General features: G+C 39.1%; 1 protein-coding gene across 1 annotated transcript in view; it reads left to right on the forward strand.

The window, feature by feature from the left end:
- Positions 1-27,462, forward strand: part of Cipc (Clock interacting protein circadian) — an 851,118-nt gene that overhangs the window by 288,249 nt on the left and 535,407 nt on the right. Inside the window, exon 3 of the mRNA XM_067141412.2 lies at positions 7,014-7,159. Within this exon, the coding sequence (XP_066997513.2) occupies positions 7,024-7,159 (136 nt within the window). The 5' untranslated portion in view covers positions 7,014-7,023. The remainder of the gene's footprint in view (positions 1-7,013; positions 7,160-27,462) is intronic.

Raw genomic sequence — 27,462 nt, forward strand, 5'->3', positions numbered from 1 at the left:
TGAGCTTGCATCAGTGGGTTCGAAACCCCCACTGTCGGCAGCCCTAAAGATGGTGTTTCGTGGTTTCCCATTTTCACACCAGGCAAATGCTGGGACTGTACCTTAATTAAGGCCACGGCCACTTCCTTCCCATTCCTAGGCCTTTCCTATCCCATCGTCGCCATAAGACATATCTGTGTCGGTGCGACGTAAAGCAAATAGAAAAAAAAAGTCATCACTAATACTACTGTTTTTAACCATTATATACACAGATAACTACGAACATTTGCAAAAAATTAAATTAAATTTTAAGAACACAATGCGATCTTCTCGTGAATGCTTCACAACTATAACTGGATGAAAAACTCCTCCTCTTTAAATGAAGAAAGAGCGAGGGTCTCCCACCCGGTGGTTCTAGGACATTTCGTACCACGTACATTTCGTACCACTTGACCGGATAATTACCTACAAAGTGTCAGTTAAACATTTAGGAGAGGACATTCCGTGCCACTTGAAAGAGAATGGAAGTATGGCAAAGTACAAACTATTTCCTAATGAATGTATTCCTTTGTATACCCACTGTCCACTACTGGCGCAGAAGCCTCCGCACGGTGTGACCACTGCTGATGTTAACCTTCCGTCGGACGCAACTGACCTGATTAGTGCACGTGTAAATTTTTATCTCGTATTCGCCATTCGCAGGGACCTAGCTACTTCCATCTTTCCGTAGTTTCGTATTTCCGCGTGACCTTCAAGCCCATATCGGCCAGTTCATCAGAATCTTTTATTTTACTTACTTGATAATGAAATAATGCAGGAGTTTGTAAATATTCACAATAATAGTAATATTATTGGAAAGCCTCCGTGGCTCAGACGGCAGCGCGTCGGCCTCTCACCGCTGGATATCGTGGTTCAAATCCTGGTCACTCCATGTGAGATTTGTGCTGGACAAAGCGGAGGCAGGCCAGGTTTTTCTCCGGGTACTCCGGTTTTCCCTGTCATCTGTCATTCCAGCAACACTCTCCATACTCATTTCATAGCATCTATCACTCATTAATATAAATCACTTTGGGAGTGGCGACTCCATCGTAATAACAGCCTATATCTGATTCATTCATTACATCCCTGACCCAGTCAAAGACTGGAAAACAGGTTGTAGGTTTTCATTTTTCAGTAATATTATTCATCCTTGTGCTCGTCAGGCACATTGCGCCAGAACACGATGTATATTCTATAGTATTGTATTGTTTTGTTTCAGGCTTACACTTTAAAAAAATCGACTTTCTTATGATATTTTCTTTAATTGGCTTTACGTCGCACCGACGCAGATAGGTCTTATGGCGACGATGGGATAGGGAAGGCTTAGGAGTGGGAAAGAAGTGGCCGTGGCCTTAATTAAGGTACAGCCCCAGCATTTGCCTGGTGTGAAAATGGTAAGCCACGGAAAACCATCTTCAGGGCTGCCAACAGTGGGGTTCGAACCCACTATCTCAAGGATACAAGCTCACAGCTGGGCGCCCCTTACCGCACGGCCAACTCGCCCGGTCTTATAATATATGTGATAAGTATAGTTTAAAGGGCAATTATTAAAATAATATAGAAGTTTTCTTCAGTAATTGTAACTTTTTTGTTTCTGATTTCTAAAGTGTGCCTGTTGGGCTCATTGCGCCCGCTGCCGTGGACATGGAGTTCTAATTTGACATCAAGTAGTACGGATTGTCCTGGCGTAAATATTTGGGGATTACGGGAAAATCGTTCGCAGGTAGATAACGACGTACGTGGTACGAAATACCCTAAAAATCAAGTGGTACGGAATGTCCATGGTACGAAATGTCCGGACACCCCACCGGATATGTGCGCATTTGAATGGTGAGTGATGAGTGAAGAGCACTGAGTGAGGAGTAATCCACTCGGCATGTTCGTACCCTTAGCCGCCGAAAGTATGACAACGTAAGAATATTACTGTATTCATAATATTGCGTCAGGCGTACTGTTGTTAAAAGATACCCAACCCAATTTAGCAGGTTCGACCCTGGCTCAGTCCGGTGGCATTTGAAGGTGCTCAAATACGTCAGCCTCGTGTCGCTTTATTTACTGGCACGTAAAAGAACTCCTGTGGGATTAAATTCCGGCACCTCGGCGTCTCCAAAAACCGTAAAAGTAGTTAGAAGGATGTAAAGCCAATAACATTAATTATTAAAGATACACTAGTACTGCCTTGGGAGGGAATATTCAGTTAATAAGCGGAAAGTATTACGGATACATGCCTTGTCCTTTTCATAGCATATTATTATAACCTAAGACTTCTAATTTCATGGACAGCCGTTATTCCCCCCTCCCCTCCAAGATATACGTCAGTGACTGAATGTAGTAATATATGACAGCACGTACCTTCGTTTTCAGTATCATACACCTGCGTGAGCAGTGCTGCACTTCATACGCTGTTTGCTTATCTGCACGTTATCCGGCTCCATGGCTAAGTGGTTTGCGGCTTGCCTTTGGTCACAGGGGTTCCGGGTTCGATTCCCGGCAGGGTGGGGAATTTTAACCATAATTGGTTAATTCCCCTGGCACGGGAAGTGGGTGTATACGCCGTCTTTATCATCATTTCACCCTCACTACGACACGCAGGTCGCCTACAGGAGTCAAATCATAAGACCTGCACCAGGCCTCTCCGGAGGCCACAAGGCATTTCATTTCATCTGTACGTTTACGCTGTAGCCCGAGTCAGACTCCGCCTTCGGTCACGAGTTTGCTTCAGCTGCTTCGAACAGGCTCGAACTTCGGCGCTTATCGGGTTGGCTCGATCCCGCTTGAACGCGGGTATTGTTTGCCCATAATTACTTTCTAGACCATGGCCACTATCTCACCGTCAGATAGTTCCTCAATTGTAATTACGTAGGCTGAGTAAACCTCGAACAGCTAACAGATAACGCACAGTGGGTGTCAGATGTCGTTGTGGCTCTGATTGTGAGAGGATATTTTATTGCAATTTTCCTCCCTTATTTCAAAAAATGAGGGAATTATGAAAGGACTGCATTCCATCGTGTAGCAGAACTGAAACTCTCGCTGTAGTGGCAAATGGCCGTTGGCGAACAACGTCTAACCTTGAAGGTTAACTTCAGTGTTACTTGAAACTAAAAGTGGATAATTAACAACAACGGTACATCATAAAATATCTAAATGGGTATATCGGCCTGTACAGGGAGTTCTCTGAAGAGTGCTTTGACATAGCCCTACTCCCAGAGAAACGAGGAACGGCTGAATAATAATAATAATAATAATAATAATAATAATAATAATAAAAATGAAAACCTACAACCTGTTTTCCAGTCATTGACCAGGTCAGGGATGTAACGAATGAAACATATATAGGCTGTTATTACAATGGGGTCGCCACTCCGAAGGTGATTTATTAATGAGCGATAAATGCTATGAAATGATAATGGAGAGTGTTGCTGGAATGAAAGATGACAGGGAAAACCGGAGTACCCGGAGAAAAACCTGTCCCGCCTCCGCTTTGTCCAGCACAAATCTCACATGGAGTGACCGGGATTTGAACCACGGTATCCAGCGGTGAGAGGCCGACGCGCTGCCGTCTGAGCCACGGAGGCTAATAATAATAATAATAATAATAATGTTGGCTTTAAATCCCACTAACTACTTTTATGGTTTTTAAAGACGTCGAGGAACCATAAATTCGGTCTCGTAGCAGTTCTTTTACATACCGGGCTGGGATATCCAGAGTATCATCAAATAACGGCGGTCTGAGCTGGGATTGAACCCGCCAACTTGGGGGCAGAAAGCCGATGATGTTCCCTCTGAGCACTCAGTCTGGCGAAATATAGTTGAAGACCTCCCCGGAATAAGGATGTAACCAACATTTTTTAAAAGTGATTTTTCAATGGAAAATGAAATGGCGTATGGCTTTTAGTGGCGGGAGTGACCGAGAACATGTTCAACTCGCCAGGTGCAGGTCTTTTGATTTGACTCCCGCTGGGGACCTGCGTGTCGTGATGAGGATGAAATTATGATGAAGACACATACACCCAGTCCCTGTGCCAGCGAAATTAACCAATTATGGTTAAAATTTCCGACCTTGCCGAGAATCGAATCCGGGACCCCTGTGAACAAAGGCCAGCACGCTAACCACTTAGTCATGGAGCCTGAATTTCAGTGGAAATAGGGTGTAACCTCACGCCTCTATGCTGTGGTATCATGTTACATCTGAGGAGTGTCTGTGCAAATGGTGCTATTTCCACTTCAAGAAATGTCTTAGTATTTCGTCCACATGCATTGCACTAGTTGAATAATTTCGCATACTGTGAGCGATCTAGACTAGAAAGATATACTTACTTAAAAGCAGTACCATACCCGATCATGGGTACGTTCCGTGTGTCTCTCGTTTTTCCACAACTTTCTCAGGGTGGAAATAGCGCCTTTTGTGCAGACACACCTTATTTGAACTTCAAGTGATTTACAGCCAGCAGAACTTTGTCCTCTGTGGTAAACGAAATGAAATGGCGTATGGCTTTTAGTGCCGGGATGTATCCGAGGACTTAGGCTTGCCAAATGAAGGTCTTTGATTTGACTCCCGTAGGTGACGTGCGCGTCGTGATGAAGATGAAATAACAATGAAGACGACACATACACATAGCCCCCGTGCCAGGGGAATTGACCCGAACCTGCCGGGAATCGAACCCGGGACCCCTGTGACCAAGGGTCAGCACGCTAACCATTTAGCCATGGAGCCGGACGTCCTCTATGGTGTAAGGATGGAACATTGGTCAAGATGGTGTATAGTGCTTGCGTTTAAAAGAAGGCCATAGATATTGATTTTAATATATGAACTCATTTATACATTTGCATGTGCAATAGGTTCAAGTTGAGTATACCATGAAATAGACCTCGAAAATATTTCTCCTCTCCCCTGAAAAATTACTATTTGTTGGTTACATCCTTATTTCGGGGAGGTCTTCAGTTGAAGTGAAGTATTAATTGGTTTTAAGGTAAATTTATTGATAAGGAGAAAATTCTGTGCACAATAGTGCAGAGGATTTCATGTATGACTTAACACATTTAGAAAAGTAATCGACCAAGTCTTTCAGAAGAACAGTATAACCCTGGCGTAACTGCGTCTGCCCTTCAATAAGTTTAAGATTAAATAAAAGTACGAGGATCTGGTTTACTTGCGGACAGGAAGGGCCGTATTCAGAGGTATGTGCTAATGATGTAGGGTTCTGTCTTACAAATCCCTTATAAAGATGTCTGAGAAAGTCAAATCGGAGTGGTTGAATTTGACCTAAATGTCCTAAGCTCTGATGATGATTACAAAAAGGAGTAGCTATAATTTACTGTTTGGATGTTTTACAACATCAGTATATTCCGGCCATCTGGGACGAGATTTCTCCACAATTGTGTGTTCGCCTTCACACGAGTGAGCTGACAGTAAATTAACATGCGGTGAGCGCTGTTCGAGGAACACGCCATATATTCCTTATGCCCCAAATATCCTTGCTGATGTTGTTGTTGCTGCTGCTTCGTTCATGGCATGAGGATATGTTTCTGCTCCTTTATGACGTTGGTGTGCCTGAAATTTCATCGTAGTGCAAGTGCCCAATTTATGTTATACGTACATCAGCAGATTAAGCAACCATCTCCATCAATTAAAAGCGGCCCCACGGTGTAGGGGTAGCGTGCCTGCCTCTTAACCGGAGGCCCCGGGTTCGATTCCCGGCCTGATTCTGAGGGCTGTTTCGAGGTTCACTCAGCATACGTGATTACAATTCAAGAGCTATCTGACGGTGAGAATGCGACCCCGGTCTAGATAGCCAAGAATAACGGCCGTGAGGATTCGCCATGCTGACCACATGACACCTCGTAATCTGCAGACCTTAAGGCTGAGCTGTGGTTGCTTTGTACGCCAAGACCCTTCGGGGCTGTTGCACCATGGGGTTTCCAGCAATTAACATTGTTGGGATTAAATTGGTTGTCATTTAAGCAAGCTTAAATGTGTGAGATCCATGCCAGCAGATGTACTGACACGTTACTCAGCACTTTTCCAGGCAAAATATCGGCATTCTGAAGCCTCTTAAACCGATATTGCTTGAGAGGACATATGTTTTATTATTATTATTATTATTATTATTATTAATGGTCTTAAACACCGTGCACTTATATAAGATGAGCATCTCTTATGTTGGTGTTTTTAGTAGTGCATCACGCCACTTTGATTAGCCTCATTGAGCTACTGCAGATTTTGCATTAATGTACCGTCCTTGCTGCTAGTTGTATAGTGTACTGCTAGGTAAGTGGGTTAAATTATTGACGTAAGATGAGCTGACTAAGTGTTCACTTGGTTGATTATTCAGTACTTAATACGACTGGCTTCCGTTCCGCACTCTCAATTTATAAATTTGTTGTATGTTGTACGTTCGTTTTACCTGGTAACATCGCTTGCGTGCGAACTAGAACACATAACATGGATACACTAGGATGCAAATGCTATGTGACTGTATTCCAGTTGGCTGGAGGTTGGAGAATCGAATCACGGCTCAGTCGTGTCGGTATACTTACCACTACATTATTAAGTAACACATACTGAGGGCAAAATTCCGGCACTCTGACGTCTTAGATAATGGTTGTACTTTTATGTGGATGTTGGCATTGTGATCGTAGGCTCTATATTTATGTAGAATCCGAAAAGTAGGGAAGTGACATTTCACTTCAAAAATCACACATTCGTTGGTTGGGATTTAAACCACGGCCGACATTGTGGGGAGCTAGTGAGACTATGTCATTCGGCTGTCAACCCGTCCCATGGTAATTCAAAATGGCATTAAACATATTATTATTATTATTATTATTATTATTATTATTATTATTATTATTATTATTATTATTATTATTATTATTATCTAGTAATCGAGTTTTGGCAACAGGAATATATAGACGTTTTCTAACCCTGAAAAGAGCACACGAACAACGTCGTTCCCAGACCACGTGTGTGTTACCTCATGTTTCTCTTCTGTCAGCAGGTTTGCCATGGCACCAACAGTCTTCATATCCGAAGAGAAGGCTGACCATGCCGATCTTCGCCGCATGGGAATCCGTCGACGGTGCGGAACCACAGAGGCTGCACGACCGTCCGGTGGCGCTGCCACCACTGCTCATTCACAAGGTAAGTTAGTTCATTTCCCAGTACCGAGCGAATCAACTGGGCGTTCGGGTGACTATTAGCTTAAATTCGGGAGATGGTGGACGAAACCCCCCACTGTCGGCAGCCCTGAAGATATCTCTGGATTCCTATTTTAACACTAGACGAATGCTAGAGCTGTAACTTAATTAAGATCATGGTCGCTTCCTTCCAATTCCTTTTTTTTCAAATGCTATTTGCTCGGGGTGTCGACCCATGTGGATCTTTTACCCCTACTGGCACCATATTGTATGAACCTGCGTGTAATGGGAATGGCGGTAGTGTGTGAGGAAGGGAAGATTAAGGACGTCACAAACACCCAGTCCCGAGGCCAGGGATATTAATGATTACAATTAAAAAACCCTGACCCGGCCGGGAATCGAACCCGGGGCCGCCGGGGGACAGACGGACGCATTGCCCCCTACACTGCGGGGCCGGACTTCCGAGTCCTAGCCCTGTCCTGTTCCATCGTTGCCATAAGAACTATCTGAGTCAGTGCGACGTAATATATATATATATTCAGGAACATATACTGAGGGTAAATTTCTAGCACTCTGGCATCTTAGAGTGCATGTAGACAATGGAATTTATTTTCTCCAGGTGTCGACACCAACTTGATTTTCTTTCTTCTCGTCGATAATTTTGACACACCCTAAGCATTTTTGACAAGATTATGTTTGGGTGTTAGATATGCAGTCTACTGTTCGAAAATTCATATCGTCATTGCGCCTAGAAAATCCACTATGTGATAATATTTCAGCTTAGAACTCTGACCATTAAGGTTCTGTCATCTAAGGTTCGGTATTGTATGAACTGTATAAACGAATTTTTCGTTGTAAGTGACACATGTGCTGCGGGCAGTATTTCTCCCCTGAACACTTTCACGAAACGGCATTTCGAAGCGCAAAGACAATATGCAATATTACTTGTATGGTGATAATTGACTACGTCCCTTAATTGAAAGAAAATATCGGACTCGATCAGTAAAAGATGTAGATCTTGTGCTGTCAATATTCGTGTGTAGAAGATGCATTGCTTCCATGTAATGCTACCAGTCGGTATAAAAAATGAGCAGATGTGTAAACACGCCTGTGAAGTGTATGGAGGGCACGTTATTCGGAGGAGATTGGCAATATCGCTCTGGAGGAGTGCTGGAAGTAGGCGATGATATCACAAATATAACCAAAATTAACGACTAAGGAGACGATGACACTATGATATACTTCAAAAGGCCGGGCAACCTCGAGAATCCAAGGCATTTTTATTCAAGGTATTCACAGTGGAGTAGCTGAGAGTGGTGCAAAGAAAGGCTGGTCAGCAATGAGTATACCCTGGACAGGTAGCAATTAATCACCGGATTGGCACCCACTTGGTTATACAGTAGAGTAGTTATGTTTTTGTAAAAACGACGTCTTTTTTTCCTGATATTTTTCCCATTTTTTGGGTTCGGCATGTGATGTGGATTTAGCCCAGTTTCATGACGTCTACCCTATATATTGGGACCTTTCCCACCGTCCGCCATAGCTCATGGGACCATGTGAACGGCAAAAAATGTAACCCTCTCGGGTCATGAACACACGGGATCATGCTCCATAGAAGACGACAGTCAAGGGACCTTTTCGGCCTAGTGACAATGTCGCCGCTCCGGGATTCCTTATAATTAATCCACTCACGTGGGCCGACAAGTGCCCTTACGGCCAGCAAGGTCACTGCTAGTCTCCCGTTCATAAGGTCTGAACTCCGGCCACTCAGGGTCACGGAACGTCCGCGGCGTTAAATGAAATATCTTACAACTAACTTAAAGGCATAAAATGAACGGAAGAGGTTATGGATGCTAATTATCGGAAAAATAGGCACAGATTAAATTTTCTGAATATTTAATTCACTCCCGTTGAACACATTTACAATCTACAACCTTGAACATCAAAGTTAAATTACATCCATTGAATTTAACTACCAGCAACGGACAACCATGTCCGGGCTATCACCCAAGTGAAAAATTAGATCCACATCATTATGAGAGTCTTTATGTGGTCTATTGACATTACGCTGTTGAACATTATAACACAACACAATCAGCTATTCAAATCAAGCACCTGGGTGTTCACATATAGCTTCAAACAACTCGGAGAAATTTGAGTTGCATTTCCTACAATCTTCGTTGTTAAGCTTGGTTTGGAATTTAAGGACACGATTATTTTACCTGTTGAGTACGGTATACATTCTGATAATGAACCTAACTTTTTACAGGGAAAAAATCAGAAAACTATGACCTTACGGATATAAATATTCCCGGGATTAATTCCTAAATTACATATTTAAAACACAGCAAGTTACACTAATTTACCCTGAGATTAGAGTGGCCACCTACATCGAACATAACACGAGAAACACAATATTAAAATAATTTAAAAGAATCATAAAATGATAGGCAAACTCCACGGAGTTACAACCTATGCCAGAATAATAAGATGCACACAATTCAAGTTACTCCAAATCACCTCATTTGAGGACTAACTAGACACATCAGAGGGCCTGAACCCTCCACTCAAACGAACTACCAAAGGATTTTTCACGAAGTCTCAATTAAACAAATCAATTAGCATCAAAACAACATCATATTTACACTATTATCACACCTGGAAGAGAAAACACATATTATAACATTTCCCATACATGGTAGCTGCATCTGGTTTACCATTAGCCGTCGTTTGTGTGACTGACTCCCTTTTGTAATGCCCGAGTCGGGGAACCTGAAAAATCAAGACCCTATCTATCGCTTCTACATGTGTATGAATTAAGTGTTCCTGCATTCACCCAACTTAGCCTTATTAGAATGTGGTAATCGATTAACATAAAACATTTTACTAGCAGAGCAAAAGAGGGTTCAAGGAACAACACTTCCTTGAGAAAGACGGCCATACATTTTGCCTTTTAGCAGGCCTGGTTTGACACGACAAGCGAGCTCCGACCCTCCCGGGGTAGGATGCCATAAATTTCCTTGTCAACCGCCCGCACACCGGCCACATTCTCTTTAAACCCAACATTAGTGCGTTTACAAAAGCCTATTCAGTGGGCCAATTTATTCACGCGAACAAAAATAAATACAAACAGGTGCATAGAATTATGCTCTAACCCGCTCAGGTATTCTTCATCTGACCAATCTCTCAACTTTTGGGCCGTTACATTATTTTACTCTCTCTCTCTCTCTCGCTTTTATAGGAGTCCGGAGTTCCATCCTCGTGCCTCTCATAGTAAAACTACCACAATCCACGCGCTAGCAAACTAGAGTTTAATAATATCACAGAATTTACTAATAACAATAGTCATAATAATCACAATAATGATAATAACAATAATAATAATAATAATAATAATAATAATAATAATAATAATAATAATAATAATAATAATAAGGACTATGTACCTGACATGAATTTATATTACCTTCATTAGATCGGCATAAAATTATCCGACCAAACTGATTAATTTAAATGAAATAAAATGAACTAACAATAGGTATTTAAGCAATCACAAAAACATTTTCTTTAACAGGGGCCCTAGCTAGTGTTGGTGGGGTGGACATTTGTACCTCGGCGCCATGACTCTTCACACACATATGATGCAGCAACGCCTTAAGTTATCATGCATAAAATACAACTACTTTACATTAAATCGAGTACTTCATCTATCCAACTTTATCTGGTTCACAGGATATATGGCAAAGATTCTTGCGTCATCTTAACCTGACTTCTTTCATATATCTCTCCAAGAACGAAGGCTCCTTTATTACCTCAACGAAATTAGTTAGCCTTTTCCCCCCGTCTCCTCTGACGGTACTCATAAAACAAGGATACAACCATGCTCATGCAATAAAGACAACTAGATGGGAAATTCATACTCTATTCCTAATTTGTTTCCCTCCCGAACAATTTTAAAATGATTAAAATTAAAAGAAAAATACCGACCACTCTAATCTTACTACTTTAATTATTCAATATAAAATCATCCCACGCTATTCCTATATTCTGATATGATTTATCTACAGGGAATATGAATATCATAAAATCATAATTTTGTACTCAACAATGCTGGTCCGTTGTCCATCGTACGCCGTTCGAGCCCAGAGGGAGGGCTCCCTTGAAGGTCTTAGCCCATCATGCTGAAGTGGGAGATCGCTGGTTCAGGACGTTCCATGATGCTCCTGGAAAAATCCGTAGCGTTGGGGTTTGAACACTGAAATGACACTGTTTACACTGTTTTCACAAAACTTCCTCCGCTCACGTTACAGGCAAATTTTCCTTTCTTCTAACCAGAATGAAAGTTATGAATGTATACGATACCCTGGTACAGGACGCAGCTAGCCTATCCTAATGTAACATATGCAATTCCGAGCTCACAGTTTCATTACCGGAACAGTTTAACCTCCCGCATTACCCCAAGGTGGGCTACTTATGTTTATTCTCAACCCTGTCTTGTATGCTTTGTTCAGTGCGCTCCTCAAATTACGCTGTTCTGAAGCACGATAAACATTGATACAATTTTGTTTATGTGATAACCACTAATTCTTCGTACTATCACTATTCACTCGCCTGCCGTTTACACAGTTTCTAACATAGATTATAATTAAGAGGCTCTCTGCCTCCACTACGGGATACTGATTGAAAAATAACGTTCCACGTTCGACAGACGGCAATTCATTGTTTCACAGTTCTCGGTGCGAATTTATGTCACTCACGTTCCTTCGTGTCGCACCGCGATCAAACTATAGATGCGCACATCATGTTTACACAGTTCAGATTTTTACTGCAGATTCGCACTGAAATCCGACTTTTCACACTCCCGCTTACAGAAAATTTACCATACAAAGAGAGGGAAATCAGATCAAAAATCGGCCGTGTGGTCACCTCGTAGACTCCTCGAAGACTGGTGTCCACCCTCATATGTGCAGGCAAATATATGGGCTACCCTAGGGTGGGGGATGCTTGGGAGACATCTCCCTCCTACAAATTTCAGTTTTCCAGATCCACAAGGCATACTAATCTCAGCGATGCGGCAACTTGTGTGGCCAACTACTCCGAAATACAAGATGTGATGCGGAACTCAGGATGATCGGTGGATTTGTAGTAATTAATTCCAATAAAATCGGGGTGGGGGTAGTACTCGCTATTAGCATTTGGCGCCACTGTGAGCGTGGGTACGCCGAGGCGGTTACGTAATCTTATGAAGATGCATTTTCGTAGGTGAGATTATTCTACCTTGATTTTCAATTTTGCCATTCATCCAATATTCCTCTTATTACTCTGACGTATGTTTTCTGGTTAGTTTAGCCTTTATTGAGCTGAAAACACCCCTGAAATCACCCCATCGCTTTGGCATCGCTGTACGTTGGCGTTTGTTTTCAAGATAGAGTCAGCAAAATTGTGTTCTTCTTCCCCTTGTTCCATGATACGCGCGCAGTTCGGGAGCTTTTCTGAGCCACCCACTGGGTGCTCTAGGCGCCTCTATGTCGCGAAGTGTTATGCAATATGACGCTACTTCCAGCATCCACACAAAGGAAGCTACAAGCCTACTAATTTCTTAAATATATAATTATTCATGTGACTACACGGTCACAATATGTATGCACTATTGCGTGTTTCTGTAGTGGTTGGTAGTGTAGTGTGCTGTGCGTAGATGAAAAGACATGTATTAAGATGAACACAAACATTCAGTATCCATTCTAGAAGAAACACGCGGTGTTAAATCCCCTGGTCAGACAGGGAATCGAACCCAGGGCCCTTTGAACCGAAAGCAATAGCTTTCTGATTATTTAGACATGGAGCCGGACATGTTTTTGTAATAACTAAAAATAAATGTACGATGTATTTAAATTACTGTAAATATAACATCATTAAGTTATCTTCAAATTATATATTGTTTAGGAATATAAGTAATTAGAAAGCTGTGTGCTCAATATTAACTTAAACAATGAGTTTTACACTGAAATAGCCGTGCAATTCACTCACCATTATTTATAATATTGTGATGATATTACAATCTTCCGTACAATCATACCATATTTTTAATGACTGCACAGGTTTTGTAGACACTGGAGTTTACCTCTTCGAGGTGTCGACACCAACGTTGATTTTCTTTCTTCTCGTCGATGTTTTTATATCAGAAAATATCCACATATTCTAAATTTGTACGGAAGATGATATGGACAAATGGATAAAATCCTGATGCCCTTCGTCAAATTAGAGGAATGAAGAGAAATTGTAACCTACTGCAGCTCGTTTGAGATTAAAAACAAGTCTACAGTGTAGTCAACCGAGCAAAGACCATTTCTATTCCCCTAACTTTTCTTTCTCTCCATCGATGTGGACACAATTTTTGGTTATATTTTATTATATTTTGTAAATGATCATTATCTAGAAACAGAGCTGCGATCTTACATTTTACTGTTTTTCATTAATCCCATTTCACAGCTAAGTTTTATGTGGTGTACAGAACAAAATGTGCTACTATACATCGTTTAAATACATATGCGTATGAGTGTCTTAGGTTCCTCGTGAGCATTCATATTCCTACTAGAATTTAAGAGAAATATAGGAAGTTCGACATATGAGATATCCCTAAGATACGTTCGCTGTGGATATTTGTTCATTTAGACAGTTGCAGTTATTTCGTACATCAGCTGAGAGATCCCCGACGTAATGATCCAGTTCCTTCGTTACACATCTGCAGGACTTATTATAAATAACGTTTACTTATTCAAAATGCAGGCTATCTAGCGATTCGGTAATGACGAGATTCGTTTAGAAACAATGTCCACTTTTGGCGAAGCACGTAGTTCTCATGTTCTCTCAGCCTAAGGAGAAAAGAGTGCATTTTTAATTATTGGAGACTGAGTCTGCCAGGGTCAGGACAATCATTCAATTGCATTGAAGCTGCGGATACGAATAGTGAAAGTCCTTACCTTCCACTCTTCCAGCGTCATCCATGGTCTCTAACAAACAAAGTTGACTTCGCCTTACTGCAAAAACTGAATTTCTGTTAGTAGATCATGTAGGCCTATACGAGGTAAAATAACTTCTCAGCTGCTCTCATGGACTTCCAAGGATCCGTGGACCACAAATATGAAGTCTTTGCTTTGAATGATTCGCCACTAGCAGCTTCCGAAGTGCGCTAGTCCCCAATACTATTTCACGTGAATCCCTTGATCCCCTTTAAATGAGTCCAGAGAGCATGGACTGAACCGGCTGTCAATAGTAGTCTTGAGGGGCACTAGGTCTGTCCATCGGTGATTGGTTATTGTACAATGAATACTCCGAGTGTAATATCTGCAAAGCACGATGTGCTGTTTTCCCCAGGATGTTTGATGACAAAGAACTCAATGAGTTGAGAATACGAGGGTGTAAAGTGGGTTATCGTAAAAGCACGGTGTTTGGAAACATGGAGAGCACACCACTCCGTCATAGAGTACGTATAAATATTGCCGAGGATGAGAAGACATCACCAGCTTCATTTTAGTTGAACGCCAGCTTTGTAGAAGACGTACTCATTGAAATTAATAGAACCACTACGCCAGTATCTCCTCTTTTATTGAGGACTACCAAGATATTCGTGCTTCGCTACGGTATTATACTGACATTTATAATTGAATGCTTATTGTTTTAGATATATAATCCGCCAAAATTCGCGATCTGACTCGTTTTCTGGGAGAATCTACCAAAATTCCCGATCTGACTCGTTTTCTTTTATTTTACAGCACGTTTCCTCCCATTTTTCAATCTTCCTTTCCAGCAATCGATTTCGTACTTCCCGGGCTAGGCTCAGGTATTCCTCCTGGTCAGTTGGGTCCGTAAATCTTTGCCATCTTTTCCTTTAATCATTTTTAATATGGATAAAATCCTTCAGGAGATCCGGCGTGGTGTCATACTGGGTGCCTTGGCGGCACTGAACCCGCGGCCGGACTGCATTCTTAGTCATTACCCGTCCAGGAGCCGTTACCAGCGCGGTCCGCACATTTGACGACGGTCCGGAACATTATTATTATTATTATTATTATTATTATTATTATTACTATTATGTGTTGCTGGAATGGCTGATGACAGGGAAAACCGGAGTATCCGGAGAAAAACCTGTCCCGCCTCCGTTTTGTCCAGCACGAATGTCACATGGAGTGACCGGGATTTGAACCACGGAACCCAGCTGTGTGAGGCCGGCGCGCTGCCGCCTGAGCAACGGAGGATCCTTATAAGTACATTAATAACAGTAAAATCAATTGGTCTCACCTCCTTCTACACCCCACCGCCGTTAAGTTTATTTACCGCCAACTCCCCCCCCCCCCCCCGCCAAAAAAATAATTAAAAGAAGGCTTGTTTCTTTATGTTTAAGGGAGATTCCAAACACCAATGTTCACGTCTATTACCTTCAGTTTTGAGATATAAGTATCCCCATAAAGTAATTTACTTTTTTCACTTCATTTCACACTACTCCCCCCCACCTTAAGTGAACTTTCCCGCAAAAACTACTTGTTTCTTTGATAGTAAAGGATCTTCTAAATACCAATTATCAGGACTCTAACTTCTTCAGTTTTTGATTCATGTGTCCTCATGAAAGGAATTCAACTCCTTTACACTCCCGCCCTCCAAGATGGTTTCCCGCCCAAAACCCCGTTTTTCTGTGTTTTAAAGGAGATCTAAATGCGAATTTTCACGTCTGTAACAACTTTAGTTTTTATTAGATGTATGTATTCTCATACAATTAAGCCAATTAATTTTTCAATTATTTCACCCCCCCCCCCGGCTTCATAGGATTTTAAGAGAATACGTGTTTCTTTACTTTTAAAGCAGATTGAAAATATCAAATTTCACGTCTGTAACATCTTCATTTTTGATATATCAGTAGCCTAATTAAAAGACTTACACCATTTTCAGTCACTTTTACCCCCCCCCCCATCCACCCAAGTGATATTTCCGAAAACTAAAAATACACGTTTCTTTACGTTTAATAGAGTTAAGAATTCAATTTTTCACTTCTGTAATATGTTAAGTTTTTTTAGATGTACTGTAAAAATTCTCATTTTAAAATTTCACCCCTTTTGAGTTCCCCTTAAGTGGAGTTTCCAAAAACAAATCACCTATGTTTCTTTACATTTACAGGAGATTCCAAACACCCACTTTTACGTCTGTAACATTTTACGTTTCCGAGATATTCTGTAGATATAGTCTTTCAAAAAATTCACCCCAATTTGTCACTCCTGTTTAACCGCCTTTAATTGGATTTTCCAAAAACTAAAAAATACGTGTTTCTTTATTTTTAAAGGACATTCTAAATACCAATTTTCACATCTATAACCTTTAAAAGTTTTGAGATATAGATACACTCATTTTAAAATATTACCCCCTTTTCACCCCCTTCCCTTAATTGGATTTTCCACCAACAAAAAAATACGTGTTTCTTTATTTTTAAAGGAGATCCCAAACACCGATTTTCAGGTCTGTACTATCTTCAGTTTCTGAGATATAAGTAGCCTCATTAAAGGCATTCAACCCTTTTTCCACCCCTTTTCACTCCTCCTATTGCGATTTTCCGAAAACAAGAAATACGTGTTTCTTTATTTTTAATGAAGATACTAAATACCAGTTTTTATATCTGCAAACTTTAAAATTTTATAGATATAGATTCACTCATTTTAAAAATTCACCCCCTTTTCACCCTCCCATTCATTGGATTTTCCAAAAACAAAAAAATACGTGTTTCTTTATTTTTAAAAGAGATCAAAAGTACCAATTTTCATGTCTGTAATATCTTCAGTTTCTGAGATATAAGTACCGGTATCCTGATTGAAGGCATTCAACGCATTTTTCCCCATTTTTACCCTTTTTCACCCCTCCTATTGGAGTTTTCAGAAAAAAAATACGTGTATCCTTATTTTAAAAGAAGATTCTAAATACCAATCTTTACATCTGTAAACTTTTAAAGTTTTGAGATATAGATACACTCTTTTTAAATTTTCAACCCCCTTTTCACCCCCTTAGCGACGGAATATCCAAAAATCCTCTCTTAGCGAGCACCTACATCTTAATATGAATATATCTCCAAAATTTCATTTCTTTATGTCCAGTAGCCGTAACTTGTCCTGACTGACTGACTGACTGATTCATCATCGCCGAGCCAAAACTACTGGACATAAATGAATGAAATTCTGAGGATATATTCTTATTAAGATGTAGGTGCTCGCTAAGAGAGGATTTTTGGATATTCCGTCACTAAGGGGGTGAAAAAGGGGTGTGAAGTTTTAAAATGAGTGTATCTATATCTCAAAACTTTAAAAGTTTACAGATGTAAAGATTGGTATTTAGAATCTTCTTTAAAAATAAGGAAACACGTATTTTTTATTTTCAGAAAATCCCAATAGGATGGGTGAAAGAGGGTAAAAAAGGGGTTGAATGCCATTTAATCAGGATACCGGTACTTACATCTCAAAAACCGCAGACATTACAGACCTGAAAATTGGAACTTCTGTTCGCTTTTAAAAATTAAGGAACACGTATTTTTTTGTTTTTGGAAAATCCAATTAATAGGAGGGTGAAAAGAGGGGTGAATTTTTTTAATGAGTGCATCTATATATCAAAACTTTTAAAGTTTACAGATGTAAAAATTGGTATTTAGAATGTTCATTAAAAATAAAGAAACACGTATTTCTTTGTTTTCGGAAAATCCCAATAGGAGGGGTAAAAAGAGGTGAAAAAGGGGTTGAATGCCTTTAAAGAGAATGCTTATATCTCAGAAACTGAAGATATTACAGACCTGAAAATTGGTGTTTGGGAACTCCTTTAAAAATAAAGAAACACGTATTTTTTATTTTTGGAAAATGCAATTCATGTTGGGGCTGAAAAGGGGGTGAAATTTTAAAATGAGTGTATCTATATCGCAAAACTTTTAAAGCTTATAGATGTAAAAATTGGTATTTAGAATCTCCTTTAAAAATAAAGAAACACATATTTTTTGTTTTCGGAAAATCCCAATAGGAAGGGTGGAAAAGGGTGAAAAACGGGTTGAATGCCTTTAGTGAAAAGGGGGCGAATTTTTAAAATGAGTGTATCTATATCTCAATACTTTTAAAGTTTATAGATGTAAAAATTGGTATTTAGAATCTCCTTTAAAAATAAAGAAACATGTATTTTTTGTTTTCGGAAAATCCCGATAGGAAGGGTGGAAAAGGGTGAAAAAAAGGTTGAATGCCTTTAATGAGGCTACTTATATTTCAGAACCTGGAGATATTACAGACCTGAAAATTGGTATTAGGGATCTACTTTAAAACTAAAGAAGCAGGTATTTTTTCGTTTTTGGAAAATCCAAATAATGGGGGGTGAAAAGGGGGGTGAATTTTTAAAATAAGTGTGTCTACATATTAAAAGTTTAAAAGTTTACAGATGTAAAAATCGGTATTTAGAATCTCCCTTAAAAATGAAGGAAAATGTATTTTCTTTATTTTTTGTAAATCTCAATAGGATGGGTTTAAAAGGGTGAATAATAGGTTGAATGCCTTTAATGAGGATACATATATCTCAGAAACTGAAGATATTACGGAACTGAAAATTTGTATATGGGATCTCCTTTAAAAACAAAGAAACACGTATTTTTTTGCTTTTCTAAAATCCAATTAATGGCGGTTGAACAGGAGTGACAAATTGGGGTGAATTTTTTGAAAGACTATGTCTACAGAATATATGAGAAACGTAAATTGTTGCAGACGTAAAAAGTGTGTATTTAGAATCTCCTGTAAATGTAAAGAAACATAGGTGATTTGTATTTGGAAACTCCACTTAAGGGGAACTAAAAGTGGTGAAATTTTAAAATGAGAATTTCTACAGTATATCTAAAAAAAGTTGACATGTTACAGAATTGAAAAATTGTATTTTTTATCTTATTAAAAATAAAGAAACATGTATTTTTAGTTTTCGGAAATACCACTTGGGTGGAGGGGGGGGGTAAAATTGACTGAAAATAGTGTTGATTTCTTTTAATTAGGCTACTGATATCTCAAAAATGAAGATGTTACAGACGTGAAATTTGATGTTTTGAATCTGCTTTAAAAAGTAAAGAAACGCGTAATTTCCGAAAATCCAATGAGGGGGTGGGGTGAAATTATTGAAAAATTAATAGACTTAATTGTATGTGAATACTTACATCTAATAAAAACTGTATTTGTGACAGGCGTGAAAATTTATATTTGGATCTCCTTTAAAATCAAAGAAAAACGCGTTTTGGGGGGGAATAATCTTGGAGGGGGCGGGAGTGAAAAGGAGTTGAGTTCCTTTCATGAGGACACATGAATCAAAAACTGAAGAAGTTAGAGTCGTGATAATTGGTATTTAGAAGATACTTTACAATTAAAGAAACGATTTTGTTGCAGGAAAATTCACTTAGGGGAGGGGGGGGGGGGAGTGTGAAAGGTGTGAAAAAAGTGAATTATTTTTATGGGGATACTTATATCTCAAAACTGAAGGTTATAGACGTGAACATTGGAGTTTGGAATCTCTTTTAAACATAAAGAAACACGCCTTCTTTTCTTTTTGCGGGGGGGGGGAATGAAACTAACGACGGTGGGGTGTAAAAGGAGGTTAGACCAATTGATTTTACTGTTTATTCATTCCATTCCTAACCCTGTCGAATGACTGGAAACAGGCTGTGGATTTTCGATGTACTTATTCTGAGCATAAACCGATCATTTTTAATCTTTCCTGGGTTCGTTTTCAAGAGCCATCTTTTCCTTCGGAGTACGTTCTTTGATTACCGTAGATTCTCCTGGCATATAAATAAAAATTAAAAACATTTGAAATAAACGATAGGAATGAGATTGACTGTCCACTTGTTCACCTCTATAATAAGGTCAATAATGCACGGAAGTATGTCATTCGTATCGCCAGAAATTCCACGTACTTGCCTACGCGCGACAATGGTGCTGGTCACAATGTCAAAAATGACAATGGCAGCAGATGGAATTTACCGCCAATTAGCGGTCTTGCATCTTGCTGTGGGGTCCAGAACATCTATAATAATAATAATAATAATAATAATAATAATAATAATAATAATAATAATAATAATAATAATAATAATAATAATAATAATAATAATATCCTGGACCGTCGTCAAATGTGCGGACCGCGCTGGAAACGGGTCTGGACGGGTAATGACTACAAATGCAGTCCGGCCGCGGGTTCAGTACTGCCAAGGCACCCAAGAAGACACCACGCCGAATCTCCTCAAGAATTTGATCCATATTAAAAATGCTTATAGGAAAAGATGGCAAACTTTTAGGGACCGAACTGACCGGGTGGAATACATGGTCCTAGCCCGGGAAGTACGAAATCGATTGCTGGAAAGAAAGATTGAAAAATAGGAGGGAACTTGCCGTAATCTCTTAGAAAACGAGTCAGATCTCGAATTTTGACGGATTATATATAAATCGATATCCATTCAATTATAAATTTCAGTATAATACCGTAGCGAACCACGGGTATCTTGCTAGTCTATATATATACAATAGCTTGTCCTGGCTGACTGACTGATTCATCATCGCCGAGCCAAAACTACTGGACATAAAGAAATGAAATTTTGAGGATATATTCATATTAAAATGTAGGTGCTCGCTAAGAGACGGTTTTTGGATATTCCGTCGCTAAGGGGCTGAAAAGGGGGGGGGGGGGGTGAAATTTTAAAATGAGTGTATCTATATCTCAAAACTTTAAAAGTTTACAGATGTAAAAATTGGTATTTAGAATCTTCATTCAAAATAAAGAAACACGTATTTTTTTGTTTTCCGAAAATCACAATAGGAGGGGTGAAAAAGTGTGAAAAATTGCTTGAATGCCTTTAACCAGAATTCCGGTTCTTATATCTCAGAAATTGAAGATATTACAGACCTGAAAATTGGTACTTTTGATCTCTTTTAGAAATAAAGGAACACGTATTTTTTTTGTTTCTGGATAAACCAATTAATAGGAGGGTGAAAAGGGGGTGGAATTTTTAAAATGAGTGCATCTATATCTCAAAAGTTTTCAAGTTTACAGATGTAAAAATTAGTATTTAAAATCTTCATTCAAAATAAAGAAACACGTATTTTTTTGTTTTTGGAAAATCCCAATAGGAGGGGTGAAAATGGGTGAAAAACGGGTTGAATGCCTTTAAAGCGAATACTTATATCTTAGAAACTCAAGATATTACAGACCTGAAAATTGGTGTTTGGGATCTCCTTTAAAAATAAAGAAATACGTATTTTTTGTTATTGAAAAATCCAATTAATGGGGGGTGAAAAGGGGGTGAATTTTTAAAATGAGTGCATCTATATCTCAAAATTTTTAAAGTTTATAGATGTAAAAATTGGTATTCAGAATCTCCTTTAAAAATAAAGAAACACGTATTTTTTGTTTTCGGAAAATCAAAATAGGAAGGGTGGAAAAGGGTGAAAAAAGGGTTGGATGCCTTTATGAGGCTACTTATATTTCAGAACCTGAAGATATTACATACCTGAAAATTGGTGTTTGGTATCTCCTTTAAGAATATAGAAACACGTATTTTTTGTTTTTGGAAAATCCAATTAATGGGGGGGGGGGGGTGAAAAGGTGGTGAATTTTTAAAATGAGTGTATCTATATCTGAAAACTTTTAAAGATTATAGATGTAAAATTGGTATTTAGAATCTCCTTTAAAAATAAAGAAACACGTATTTTTTGGTTTTCAGAAAACCCGAATAGGAAGGGTGGAAAAGGGTGAAAAATGAGTTGGCTGCTTCTAATGAGGCTACTTATATTTCAGAACCTGAAGATATTACAGACCTGAAAATAGGTATTTGGGATCTACTTTAAAAATATGAAACCGGTATTTTTTCGTTTTTGGAAAATCCAAATAATGGGGGGTGAAAAGGGTGGTGAATTTTTAAAATGAGTGCGTCAACATCTTAAAGCTTCAAAAGTTTACAGATGTAAAAATTGGTATTTAGAATCTCCTTTAAAAATAAAGGAACACGTATTTTTTTGTTTTCCGTAAATCGCAATAGGAGGGGTGTAAAAGTGTGAATAACGGGTTGAATGACTTTAATGAGGATACATACATCTCAGAAACTGAAGAAATTACAGAACTGAAAATTTGTATATGTGATCTCCTTTAGAAATAAAAAAACACGTATTTTTTGTTTTTGGAAAATCCAATTAATGGCGGATAACAGGAGTGACAAATTGGGGTGAATTTTTTGAAAGACTATATCTACAGAATATCTGAGAAACGTAAAATGTTACAGACGTAAGAAGTGTGTATTTGGAATCTCCTATAAATGTAAAGAAACATAGTGCACCCATAAGCGAATTTGCCTAATTTAATTCACAATTAAATTGAATATTTCACATATGAGATACCACAGTGAGGCTGGGAAACTAGCAGTCACAAAGGAACTTTCTGGCGCCAGCCTGACGGCGAGGAGGATCCATGAAACTCTTCTCTAAGCTCGACCAACTTGTAAACCATCCTTAGGGTTCCTTCCAATAAATTTTATGACACCGCCTAGGAGGGGCGACTTGCTGTTCGTTCTCACGAGAAAAGCACGCGTTGAAGCCTGACCTACTTAGCTAGGACAATAGGGGACAACGACAATAACCGCCAATCCTTGGGAGGAAATTGGAGCACCACGTTTGGAAGAGCGCGAAAGTCTCAGCCAATCAGAAAATTCTAAATTTGAATGAACTGTCACAGCGGGAAATCTACAGTCAGTATTCCGCGATCTGAAGCCCGGTGTGGTAGTGAAAAACAGTGTCCTGACTTCTTTATAATATTTGGTGAATTATCAGTGCGAATCTGTGGTAAATTAGTGCCTAATTAATAAAATTCAACTTCACACGGAGGAGTAATAGGACCCGGAAGGAGGAGCTGTCATGGCAGGATGAAGCCATCCACCGGAAGAAAATAACACCAGTGACGCGCGCCGTCGTGTGGATTATCCTGTGATCATTTCCCGCGGCGCAATATCACATGTGAGTCAGACAAAATTTAGGAAGTTTTGCATATGAATTTTGAAAACCATGACCTACGGATGTACGAGAAAGCGCTCCCGAGGACTAGATCATTACGCCACATCCCTTCCACGGAACTATTTTCCAGGTGGTGGGAGGAATCTTTACAAAACCCAGCGACCAGACGGTCGAATTCTCAGTCATTCCGAGTTCTCAGTCGTTCTCAGTGTCTTCAGAGTTCTCAGTTGTTTTGTTGAGTCTTGGCAGTGATTCTGTAAGTCTCAGTGTTTATGAATTCTCAGTTGTTGGCTTGAGTATTGACAGTGTGTTTTGACTAATTCGCAGTAATTCTGTAATAATCTCAGTGTATCTACGTTTGACAGAGTGACAGAGGGTGATAGCTAATCCACTTAGTCAGCTTTACTTTTGGCTGGTAAGAAAGCTATTAGAGACACGTGTAGGCATTTTTTTAGAAAGCCTTGTATTACTTACTTGGGAGAGCAACATTTCTAAAAATGAACACTTTAACAGACTTCTACTGTAAATGTAGGGAGAATAGGCAAGAACTATACTTTCAACTTAAATGAACTCACATTACTAGTCGAGAGGAACAAGTCCATGTTTTCAGCATATTTACATAAAAACATTTCTAACCAACTGGTAGTTTCACATGTGTTATCAGCGTAGAGTTTCCTCCACAACATAAACTGTATTTTTAGCTTGCTTCTACCATTCAACAAACTGTTTGGCAAGCGAGAGATCTACGGGCAGAAACTAGTAAAGACAGATAGGGAGGAGTATGACCTTTCTTCAATGAGGGCCGCAGTGGTCAACCTGGAGCAAACAGTTATGTCCCGTGGGGTTAATGTTCTGTAAGCTGCAGTGTAAACAGAGCTGAGAGAGGCGAGCAGACCAACAGGTGATTTCCAGGTAGATAGCGAGGCGACCGTCCAGCTTCACAACAGGAGTCTGCAGGGGCATCTTCTAACTTTCACTGGAGTGAGAGAAATGCGAGTGTTTTGTGCTAATATAAACGTGTGTCACGGCATGGCAAAAATGTGTCAAATTTGCGTGTGTAAAAATCTGGAATACCACATCAGCTTGAAGATGGAATTCTAATTTCCACCATGACCGGGGCCGGAGGGTGAGCCGACCTGCCTCCACCACACAGGTATGAGCATCATTAAATAATGTAAATAAATATGTAGGACCGTGGCAAATCGATGATCAATGTAGTTTAGAGTACTAGGTAGGGTTGTAAATAATTCACAGTTTTATAATACTGCTAATAATAATAATGATAATAATAATAATAATAATAATAATATAATAATAATAATAATAATAATAATAATAATAATAATGATGTTAATGTTGCACTTTCAGTTAGGATTATTTGTGCATTTTGTTAGATAGATGTTTGTTTGCGTGTTGTATGGTTTATTTTTGTAGTATGTCACTTTGACAGTTAGGCAGCTATGATTTTTGATCTACGAGTGTAATGCCGTTTTATTATATTTATTTTCAGCATGTTTTTAGATCGTAGTTTTTTTCTTTGAGTCACTTTTGTTGGAATTTTGATGTTGTAGACGCCGCCGCGATGTTTTCAATGTTTATTTCACTATTTTTGCGCATTCAGCTTGTTTTGTGTCGCGGAATCATCCTTCAGATGACCGGTTTTGATTGTACCTATCCCGCGTATTTTGCGACGATTTTTGGTAGACGCGAGTATTTATTTCTGTGTAGTTGCGGTTACACATGTTTCAACATCTGTGTTTTGAGAGGCAATCTCGTCATTTTTTTTAGAAACAGTGAGCGCCATTGATGAGTCAGCTCTGAGATTTTTGTGATATGTTAAGCAGTGAATGATCGAGAGATCGAGCTAGATGATTAATATCCCTGATGATCTACGTTGATGATGGAAATATGATATTTGGACCATGTCTTGAATTGTCGTAAGAGGTCGTAATGTGCACGACAGATATTTGCCCGCCGGATACGAGCGAGGCTGTATTGTGAGAATAATGAATAATAATGACGTCGAGAATTAATGAGTAAATAGAATTGTGAAATGAAGAATTTAACCACGAGTGTTAAATGTGTTACGACATGGGTTATGATACTACAGGCAGGAGCCTGTATTTGTTTAAATAATTCCAGGGAAAGTAGATGCTCGGCAAATAATGCTAGCCAGTGTACAATGTGAACAGAGCGACGAGTCAATGTGTTTTGAATAATTATGTAGAGTCACGGATGACGTGAAATAACAGTAATTTGTCCATCAAGGTTAAATAGTAGCATGTCCAGACATTTATCGTCTGAAATTTGAGATTGCCGTCAAATTCGCAATATTTTTGCTACTCGCAGCGGGGTATATTTTTCTGGAGACTCCGAGTTTGTTTTGCGCATTCTACCCTTGTTAATTTCCAGTAGGCCGCGATGGTGGGATCTAGTTTTGCTTATTTGTTTTCCTTTCTGTTTGTACTTTTTACCGTTTATTTGTAGGACGCAAGCGTATGTGAATTATTTATATTTGATTTGTTGTAAATAGATAGGTGTAGCTAGGCTAGTTTTTTTTTTGATTTCTGTAGTTTCTTTGTCGGAGCAGTGTTTCTCCGTTAATTAAGGTAATGTTGTAAATAAGATTTCAGATGTTAGGTTTATGAATCATCGATTATGTCACAGTCGAAACAATAGTAGAGGTATGCTCATACCAGGCATTTAAGTAATTACCAAACTTTCTTTTTTTTAAACCACTACATTTTATTTTGAAATGAAGCGATCTTTAAATAAACAAATTGTAAAACTGCCGCAATGAATGGTAAATAAGATGGCATCTGCCTCCATCTAGTGGTGGTACCACAAATCTATGAATTGATAATGAAATGCAGTTAGCGGCAAAGTCAATAGAAATTTTAATGTACAAGGATCGCTATCATTCGATAATGTTAACATCAGGCACTTGGCCTAATTTTTGGTTTATTCTTAAGAAGTCCAGTCTATCACAGACATGCAAATGAAGTTTAAAATTTAGATGAGTGGTTGGATACACTCAGAGTGATGTTTCAATAATTTATTTTGTTTAATCAGGAGGTGTTTGAATAAGACAATGGTTATGTCAGAAATGAAGTGTGATGTTCATGGCTGTTCTGTTTTCTTCGAATTATTCCTTAAGTGATACACTTGCTTAGTGCAGTCCATGATTATTTAAATTTGGGTATTTTACCAAATGACCTACATGTGATAAACATTTGATAACTCCTATGAGTCAGTGGTTTGACGACATAACAATTTAATTCACTTTATTGTGAGTCAACTATTTTAAGTTTATTTTGAGAGATATTTTCTCCGTAATGTAATTCTGTATTCCAAGAAGGTGGTCTTTCTGACCAGAGTTTTAAACTGTGTCATTTTATTTAACTTGAAGACAATGTCAAGAGAGTCTGGAATATTTCAATTAAGGTGTTTGACCTTCAGTCAGTTTAGTAGGCAGATTATGATTGTTTTGTAAGGCAGATCCTCAATCTTTAATTTTCTTAGTTTCATTGATTTCATTTTTGTTTTACATTTTCACTAGTTCAGTTTACGTTCATTTTTTAGCATTTTGCATTTTATTTAATAAATTAGTCTTTTATTTAAATATTAATTCAGTCTTGGGTACCGTCATTTTAGTTAGTTTACCCCCTTCTTTTCATTCCCTCACTCCTTGATCAGCGGGTGGCCTCTCCGGGGATAACGGACGGGCACGACTGAGGAACAAGAGTCTACATGCAGCGGTGAGTATTATTTACATGTCATTTATTACAGGAGCAGCCGGCGCACAGAAGAAAGAAGAGATCACCGCAGTTATTGCCTTGAAAAGGGCACAGGGGCCGGAGTGAGGAGTGAAAAGCGTGGCGCCCAACGTGGGGCCAGATTTGCTTATCCCCGGGACTTTGCACTTTACATTTAATTTATTTTGTACCCAGACTAACAGCCATGAACATAGAGTTAATGAGTGTTGATAAATATGAATGCTGTGATAGTACTGTTTGACAAGTAGTGGTATCAATTATAAATGACATGTTTTGTATAATTTTATCCAAATTTAGGATAAAATTGTTTTGTATTGGTGATTACTGTGTCTTGCATGTGTTGGAGGTATTGTTGGGGAGCCTGAAGGTCTCAGTCGTATTCTCTCAGCATATAAAATGTCGATTAGTCAGGAGCAGTGGGACATGTTGATAAAAACGATTAACGATTTAAGTGTAACAACTAGTGAGTTGAAATCGAGTCAGGCCGAACTATC

Source organism: Anabrus simplex, chromosome 2, assembly GCF_040414725.1.
Source record: "Anabrus simplex isolate iqAnaSimp1 chromosome 2, ASM4041472v1, whole genome shotgun sequence".
NCBI lineage: Eukaryota > Metazoa > Arthropoda > Insecta > Orthoptera > Tettigoniidae > Anabrus > Anabrus simplex.